General features: G+C 37.5%; 1 protein-coding gene and 1 pseudogene across 2 annotated transcripts in view; one reads left to right on the forward strand and one right to left on the reverse strand.

Annotated features, from left to right (window-relative positions):
- Positions 1 to 462: 462 nt before the first annotated feature.
- LOC145490591 (adenosine receptor A3-like) lies at positions 463 to 1,749 on the reverse strand. The gene has a single exon (XM_081469685.1). It carries the CDS (start codon positions 1,489 to 1,491, stop codon positions 463 to 465), a length of 1,029 nt encoding a protein of 342 aa, XP_081325811.1. The 5' UTR covers positions 1,492 to 1,749.
- A 3,042-nt stretch (positions 1,750 to 4,791) lies between these two features.
- LOC145490184 (tachykinin-like peptides receptor 99D) overlaps positions 4,792 to 9,389 on the forward strand; it is a 12,749-nt pseudogene continuing 8,151 nt past the window's right edge. The window contains exons 1-2 of the transcript XR_014049673.1: positions 4,792 to 5,137; positions 7,299 to 8,910. The product of XR_014049673.1 is annotated as a tachykinin-like peptides receptor 99D (transcript). The remainder of the gene's footprint in view (positions 5,138 to 7,298; positions 8,911 to 9,389) is intronic.

Here is a 9,389-nt window from a genome sequence, read left to right on the forward strand (position 1 = left end):
TTTCTTTCAATCCAGGTCTCAATATCATACACGTTGTTGCTTTCACACCCAAGTGAATTTAAGACCAATTTACATTTTTTTGGGAGGAAAAAAAGAATACCTTAGGTCTGTTCACTGACCAAAAAGAGTCTAAAATGTGACGAAATAGAACCTAGAATTTTCCCTGGCTCTGCATAATTAAAAAAAAGCACAATACGAAAATGACGCAAAACTACGTTTATATTAGAGTTCAGGTTTTTATCTAGGTTAAAGGAAACCGAAGTCACATTTGAAGTAGAAAGCAATGAAAATAAATAAATAAATAAATAAATAAATAAAAATAAACTGATTTACTTTTCATCATTTTTATTGCTTGTGTAGAATATATAATCTTACCATTCTTATGTGCTTGCTTATTTTTTACCACAAAATGGTTTGCTCACTAACATTTAGAACGTATTGATTCTAAGCTAACAGTTTTATTTAGGTAGGTACATAGGATAAAATTTTCACCTGGTTTCGAGAGGAAATATATTTCACTTCCCTAACTGCGGAACGCTCTCGGCTTTGAAACAAGACACGAAGCACAATTTGTTTGAGCTCGGATATCCTCCAGCAGTAAATTAACGGATTCAAGGAACTGTTCAAATAGACCATGGTCAAACCGACACTAAACAAAACCGAGGTTAAGGTAGACCAACCGGAAATACTTACTGCGATTTTATGAGCCAAGTAGGGAAGAAAGGAAACCACAAACGCACAAAATAAGTAAAACATACTGACTACAGATTTCTTATATCGCGAGAAATTCATATCATGGGAGTTCCTGATGCACTTTAACGGATTAATGTGTTTCCCCATCTTACAGGCTTGTTTGCGAAGACAGAGATAGATCTTGAAGTAGGCGCAGAATGTTATAGAAAAACAAACCGGCATATAAATGATGGACATAAGCGAGTAGCTTCTTTGATTTCTTGTCCAGGTTGAGGCCCATACGCCGGCTGTAATCCAGATTGAAGCTAACACGACAAAAACTCTTCTCAACGTAACAACAGATTGATAATGAACACGAAGAACCAACGACAGAAGTCTGTCAAGGCTGATGGCAGTCATGGTTAGAAACGAAACGGCCGACAAATGGCTCCCTTCGATGTGAGATATAATTCCTGCAGTGCAGAGGTTTGGAAGGTTTCCGTTGATTTGTGCCCATCTGTAAGCTACAAACAGCGGCTGGACGATGGCGCCCACACCCAGATCCGACAGAGCAAGACTGCATAACATCGCTTTGGATGGAGAATGTAGCGAAGAAGCCTTGTACAACGCGTACAAGATAAGAATGTTCGCAAACACGGCGACGAGACTGAAAACAGAATTGAGCACGCAAACAATTATATCTGTGAGCACAATGATATCTCTGTCTGCACTGTTGAAAAACGTATCTAAGTGGGTGCAGTATCCTTTAAGTTTGTCCAGGCTTGCGTTCTCAATAATTTCATGGCTGAGGTTCAACATTTTAGCTTGAACGAATGACTAGCACTGTTCCTTAATGATCACTTGCTTTTCTCGAAGTTCTACCAATTTGGCATACTTAGAAAACGATGTATATCTTCCTTTCGTGCTGAGTATATTTTCTAGCAGCTGAACACACTGAATGAAATAACCAAAGGCAAAAAAGCTTTTTACGATCAAGTGATATTGCTTTCAGCCTTTTTCTGGAGTACTTTAGTGCAATCATAGATAAGCCGATGACGTCAACAAGTCTTGCTTCAAAAACCGCACATGAGTTCCTCGGGCAATGGTCAGTTGTCAAGGTGGAGTTACTTCGATAAGAAAAAGCATTAAAAAAAATTGTACATAAACCTTGCCTTTTTATTCCTGGTTAAAATCCACAAATATTGATTGTAGGTAAACGGCGTGACGACGAAACCCTTGTTTCGCTGAACTCGTAAGTGTAAGCTGTTTTACGATGCGTCAATCTCAGAAAAGCATTGCATCAAGTCAGTAACAACGAAATGACCAGTTGATATTTTTACCGTGGATGTCGTTCTCCGAGAGAAATCCGAAACTCGCTCAAAATATCAATTCTTGTCTTATACGCCTCTTCAACTAGCAAGCGAATAGTAGTGATGGATCATGACTAATGTGTGTAGATAGAGTTGTGGCTTCGACTGCACGACATTTGATAACGTTAGTTTTCTTACTTCACTGATATGAATAAAAAAAGATGACAGTACGGGATCAACCGTAGCATTCACTTAAGGTAAAATTGTTATTTGATGTAAAGCACAAATGCTAGAAGGGCCGAACAAACAGCTGAAACAAAGAGCTCAAATTGATCATAACATTGTTAAGAATTCCAAATGGCCGGAGGCAAACCGGTTGGCTGTTTACAAGCGTGGCGGAGGATTTGAACTCAGGGCTACTGTGAGACAAATCCAAGCAGTGGCCAGGGCAGAATTCGAACCCGAGACCCCTAGATTGCGAGTCCAACGCGCTGAACACTCGACCATGCTGCCTTCATTCAGGTAGGTATTGCTGCTGATATGGCTCAAAGTTCTGCATGAATTGCTGTCGATATAAAGCTCGTAAGTATGTCTGTTGTCAAGTACAGGACCCTTGACAAAGTTTTTCAACACTTACATCAGTTTTGTTTAGATTTTATTGCGACTGAAGAGCCATTTACACTACACGGGATTTTTGCTATGGCTAATTATTGGTATTGGTGCGTGCTAGTTTTATCCCTGGCTGCTTCAGTTTTGCAATAAAATCCTTGAGTTGCCTCGCAAGTTATTGATGACTATGATGAGTCATTGCCTTTCAGTGTATTTTATCCAGAAACATTTTCCGCTTGGAAATCCAGAGTTACTAACAATCTTTTTTCCTCTTTTCCGACTTTGCATTCGTGGAGTGTTGCAAAAGAACATCAAGTTATTAATCACTGACCATATTTATTATTATAACTGACCATATTTGTTATTAAGTACTTATCAATCGAGAATGAGGTTTTTGTAGGCCGTAATCGACCCACGGGCATTGCAGAAGAATTAGCCAATCAAAGCGCGCGTTTTATTGGCTACAAACACAAGCCATATAATAATTATAAATAACGACTCCTCATTTATACGCAAGACGAGAATTTTTTTTCTGCTAACAATCACTATGCCCATTTACCTTCGCGGAAAGCACTCCTCACCACGGGCAACAATCACGAAAACACCCCCGCCCCCAGCTGCCAAAATACATGTAAACTCCCAACAACGGCTAGACTTAAAAATTGCCTAAAGACGGGTAAAGAAAAAATCTCATTTCCTTTAGTGTTCAGCAATGACAAGTCATGCGATTTTGAACTGTACTTTGATTAGAGTACGTGTAAAGACTACCACCACGAATGATTGCGAATAACTGCCTTTCTTTGCATTTGGTGACACTAAACAAAGGCGTAACATACACTCTTTATTTTATATAAGAATACTGTTTTTCCGGCCCGGGCTGAATATTCTTATTTCTCTGCCGATTTTAGGCTGAAAATATTCTTATGAACATTCTTTGATTATAGCGTATGACATTTTCAGTTTTCGATAGCGCTGAAGTAATATTTGGAGCCAGACTGCAGGCAATAAAGCCTGATCTAACACATAGAATCTCTTGCAAAAATGGTATTAGCGTCAAGCATACAGCTAGTGCTTTTTTGTTGGTTTTTGGCTGTTTTTCCATTTAAAGATAGGAAGAATTTTTTAAAAGGTTTAGTTAAAAACAGATAATTGTATTGTATCTACAAATTTCAACGCAAAAAATTACACTCTTTTTAAAATCTCAGCCTCGGGTGTATTCGTAAAATTTCGCAAACTTCAGCCTTGATATTCTTATAAAATATATTCTTATAGAAAAAGAAGACTGTATACCCACAATTTTCAGTCGAGTTTTGCTTTGTTCCATTCGCACATCTCTAGATCGTAATCCTGTATACCATTTATGCAGTTTCCTGTCAGTTCTGCAAGTCTGAACACCCAGTGCTGCTCTTTTGCTTTAAAATTTGTTCTAGTGGGAAATCACAACTATTTATTTTTCGGTTTCTGTTTTACTGAAATCCTTTGACTGTGTTATTTATTCATGGAAGCGTTATTTCCTCAATTTCTTATTCGCTATAAAACAAGAGATGATCTCTCCAGGCTGGCTTAAAGTGTGGTTTTAGAGGCTAGAGCAGCAATTAAGTTTCCATAAGGATTGAAAGTTAAAAAAATCTTCTTGATTCTTAACTGTTTGGTCTGTGTGTTGTTGTTGTTGTTTTTGTACCTTAACAGTTATTTTTTGATAGCTTATTTTTACAAGCTTTTTTCACTATAGCAAATTGTTATTATCTTCTATGCATGTATACATCAAAAATTGAACAGATTAACGAGCTGGAGTGCTGCAGTTATGGCAATGTAGATTCTGTTCAGTACTAGATTGTTTGATAACGAACTGCACAATCTATGTCGACGTTAAGTTGAACTGAAAAGTAAAGCTCCCAATAAAACAGTATTTATTCATCTTTTAGCGCATAGCTCGGTAACCAAAAAAAAAGAAAGTCTTATCACAGAAAAGAAAACAACGAAAAGAATAAACATGGCGGTTTCTTTGCTTTAATATGTGAAAAGGAAACAGTTCTAAGAGGTAAGCTAATGAAACTAAGGCAACTTAAATTGAAAACCTGTCAAACTAACGCGTCAGCCAATCACAGTGGAGTTATTTAGAATTCCATTTGGAAAGCATTGAATTAGAAGGTCGAATTTTAATTACGATATTTATGTTTTTGAAACAGAGCAATATTACTCGACATCGAAATAATTTTGGCTTTTATTGCGATGAAGTGCAGTTTTCGAGGCGACTGTGAGCGCGGTATTTGCTTTAAACGTTCGTTGGCTTAATGACAACTGTTTCTGAAATGAAACACTTTTCATCGACTTTTAGCAACAAAACTACTGAGTTGTCAACAGAGGAATCGCTTTCCTCAAGCAACCATTCTGAATTGCAATGCAAGCTGTGTTTGGAGGAATCGCACTTCTCTCGTTTCTTGGTAACTTTTTATTCTGTGTGGTTCTTCTAAGAAAGAGATATCTGCTGAAAAAACCTTATAACATTCTACTCCTTGTGTTGGCTGTTACCGACATGCTAACAGGTACGAATGCACGAATTTCTTATATTTCAGTAACATAATGACCGCTTGGAAACGCAAAATTGTGGGAATCTTTTAAATTTTAGATTAATTTGAATTCTAATTAATCACGACACAAATTGGCATTCGCGATAGCTACTTTCTATGTATATTTGTTGGGAATTTCGCGTTTAAATTTGTATCTATGTTACAATTATTACTTTGTTGTCTGTTTGTTCAAAGAGCAATCAACTGTCCCTTTTACTGACATCCAATTAAAACTGTATTGTAACATCAAAAGCGTTTCAACTGTTTGCAAGCAATGCCGCCTTTGAGGGATATTAGTGGCTTGCGATAATTTCCTGTAAGTATCAGCAGTTCTAGTCGATACTTTGTTATTATTCGCACTGTTTTGCAGATGAATCTACGGTAATGGCAACAAACAAAAGTTATATTTCATTTTCTTCACATTACAAGTTACCATGAAAACACCTTTAATTTTACTTTTAAACCCTGATAACTCTGAAACGATTCCGGTGATGCCTATATTTTATTATAAAATTGCAAGAGATTGTTGCCCTCTTGTGAATTGTGTTCAGCATGTTAAGACGTAACTTTTGTTAATTTTTGATTTTTGAAAAAAAAAAAAAAAAAAAAAAAAAAAAAAATGCCTGAGCAGATTCAGGCCCCCCACAAATTTCAAAAATTTAAGGTGGATCTGATCTCTCCATCATAGACTGTTTACAATTTTGTAAAAAGTTGCATTTTGTCACGCTTATCGCGCTTAGATACTAAAAGATTGGGAATTACCGAGCTCGTTTGAGTTAAAAGCACTAGAGGGTAAAACTGAGAAGCTCTAACAAGTTGTATCGTTGCTATGGTAAACTGTTATGTAAAAACGGATGCCCACAAGTTGTTTACCAATGATCTGGCAGTTATGTGATACCATTATTGTAAGATTGATAGTATTGATCCATCAAATTGTAAGTGATAGAAAAATCTGGAAACTAATGTCAGCCACTTTTACATGGTAAGAAAAAAAAAATGGTGGGGGGGGGGGGGGGGGAAACTGCACTCGTTTTTAAGTTATGAACCCATAAAGCTTATTTAGGAGGTTATTTCTTCTTTTTTAAGGTTACTTCAAGCCTTCGCGGGGTTATATTGGGCGATTTTTTTTTGGTCAAGAAAATTAATGTCCGCGAAGCACAAGTTTGCATACTGTGAACGCTAGGGGTTCTGTTATTTCATTGGCTCGCGGCTTTCAAGTTGATACATTCCTCTGTGAAGGCGTGATATGTTTATAAATCTTTAGAAGGCGAAAACTCCCACTTGTTTTTCGAGAGAATCCCTTATCTTTAAATGAATTAATAGGGTATGCAAAATTCACGGTTTTCCATGAAATTCGGTCAGAACATTCACTGATAGATATGGAACAAAAGCGTGTCGGCGAATTCCTTTATTTTAAATACTTTCCTCGTGGCGGCCTTAAACGTGACAGGTTACGCGAATTTTTCGATAGTCGAACTTGACAGATCTATAAAAAGATAACCAATAGAAATAAAAGAAAATGCTGACACGTTTTTGGAGATTGACGCTTTGTGATTAACACTGCACAGTTATTTTGCATGAACGATCACATTTGATGATTCCCGATTAATTCGCTGGAACGTCAGTCGGTCATTTTAGAGTTGACGGCCTCTACCGCCTTTGGAAAGAAAAATCCAAAACAAAACATAATTTTATCGAATTTTACATTTTATAACCTTTCTGTTGATATATAGTTTGTGGGGGTTTCGTTGAAAAAAGCGCGCGTACGAATTTTTTTCTGGAGGACTCCCGCGAAGGTTTGAAGTAAACCTTAATGAAATGTCCTACTGCTATGGTAACCATTTGAGGGGTGGCATCATCCATCAAAGAAGAAGGGCTAAAAATTGCTTAAAAACCGCTGTAACCAGTTTAAAATACATCCATTTGTGTTATATTTGTGATCATTCTAGCGCAGAATTTGCAAGTGTTGATGTTATTTTGGTAATGTTGCTTTCTTAGTGGTACGATGAAAATAAAAGTAATGTAACTTTAAGTTGTTTATCGATAGCTTGGGTTTAAGCAAGAACCTTGCAGATTGTGTGGTATATGAAACACAAAAGTCACACCTACAATAACTGTTTCGTATCTTTGTTTACAGGTGCTGTTGTAATGATTACACCTGGTTTTATCGTACCAGTAAATAAATTTCCTTATCCCAGGGGTACAGCCGGCCTATTGTTCTGTCATCTAATTGACACCAGGTTCCTAATCTTTGTGATGGGCAAGGCTTCGGTCTTACTCGTGATGTGCCTGGCAATTGAACGCTGGTTCGCCTCCGTCAAACCTCTGGAGTACAGAATCAGATTTACCAGTAAACGTCTTGCTGTTTACATTATAAGTATTTGGATTTCAACCTGTGTCTTCCAATTGTATCGTCTTTTTCGCAAAATACCAGGAGAAGATGGTTGTCAATGGGCAAAGAATTCATTTGGTCCGCGCAGCCTCAAGGCACTCATAATATCATATGTGTTTGTGACTTTCATATTGCCGAACATTATAACGTGGGCCTCCTTCCTCCATATTTGGTTGAGTGTAAGAAAATCACCCGCAATGAATACGGCCAGCGGTAATCAAGCAAGAAGTAGGCTTTTACGCATGTGTGTTTTGACAGCGTTGTTCTTGACACTGTGTTGGTTTCCTGATCAGCTGAACTATGTTCTTAGTTTATTTGATGTCACCTCTCTGGCGAGTCCCATAAGTGATTATTTCCTTGTGCTAGCTTTGTCCAACTCTTGCGTAAATCCGTTGATTTACTGCTTTACAAACAAGGCTTTTCGCAAAGAATTTCGAAGTTTATTTACTTTCAGAGTTTTTAGCCGATCGGGATTTTGCCTGCCATTGAAAAAGTCTGCTTACTGTTTAAAGGACATGAAAGGAACAGAAGATTTTAAAGTGACTTTTGATAACCCTGTTGAATTATCTCAATACAAATTGTACATTTAATTGAATTTTGTCCTCGGTTTGAACAACATTCGCATCAAATATTTACTTTTATCAGGTTTGTCTAAAATCAATTCTTACTACATTACCACCCTTCATTTGTTAATTATCATCGCTAAATACCATTTGGTCGATCGTTTATTGCATGAACCTACAATCGGCGACAAAAATGTTGACACGTTCACCTTTTTAACGCCCTATTTCCTCACTGTGGTCCCTTTTTGCCCTCCTAGCTTGTCCTGTCAACCACCTTCCCCCACCAAACAATGTTGTGTGGCAATTGCTGTGATCCTGAGCTACAAACAAGCAACGTTGAATGGGGGTGCGGGGTGTTTTACACGGTATATTGCACGGTAAAAAGACTGGTGTTATTTGGTGCGCTTAAAGTACTTTTGAAAGACAATGTGTCAACTAATTATGTCGCCGATTGTAGTTTAATGAATGGACTTTGATTAATTTCAAAGAAAAAGCGCAGTATAAGTATTAAATATTATTATCATAATGGTTACCACCAGTCTCTGACGTTCGGTGGCTGCGGAGCATCTGGACTAGTAACCAGGAGGTCTTAGGTTCGTTAATTTCCTACTTTGAGAACTCGGAATTCTCCTTTCTGGTACACCACCTGTACCACCAAAAATCTCATCTCCAGAGCCAGCGAATTTCCGTTCAGCGGTGACTTAACGCGCGGCACTTTTAGCGAAATCAAAAACAGGAACCAGAGAATCCTGGACCGGGTTGTTCAAAGTCCGATGAAGCTAAACCAGGATTTAGTCAGGGAGCATATGTCTTAAAATAAATTTCCGTGGGATTTTTATGGTGAAAGCAAACCACCTACCTAAATGTGTTAAGGGAAACCTGAGGAACACAAAAAATGTTGTCGGCAATTTTGTAACCTGCACCGGCGGCTGCTATGGGGGGTCTATTTTTAGACCTATATGGCTCAACATGGAATCGAGGCTCGAATATAAAATTGCGTGGAAATACAATTAACTACAATAAATTTCCACAAAATTACCAGAAATATTTAATTTAGTTTATCTAATACATATCCATAGACTTAAATAGTAAATACTGATCACATGATCAACACTGCACGAAAGCGAGGCTGGTCGTTTGTTGTTTTCAAATAAGCATCAAAGGCATGAAGGCATATATTTTGCTACTGAAAATTGATCAGAGAGTTAAATTTATTAAAGGGATTGTATTCAAATCAATAGCTCACTGAAATCAGGAAAAAACAATGATTTTG

The sequence above is a fragment of the Orbicella franksi genome, chromosome 6, assembly GCF_964199315.1.
Source record: "Orbicella franksi chromosome 6, jaOrbFran1.1, whole genome shotgun sequence".
NCBI classification, from domain to species: Eukaryota; Metazoa; Cnidaria; class Anthozoa; order Scleractinia; family Merulinidae; genus Orbicella; species Orbicella franksi.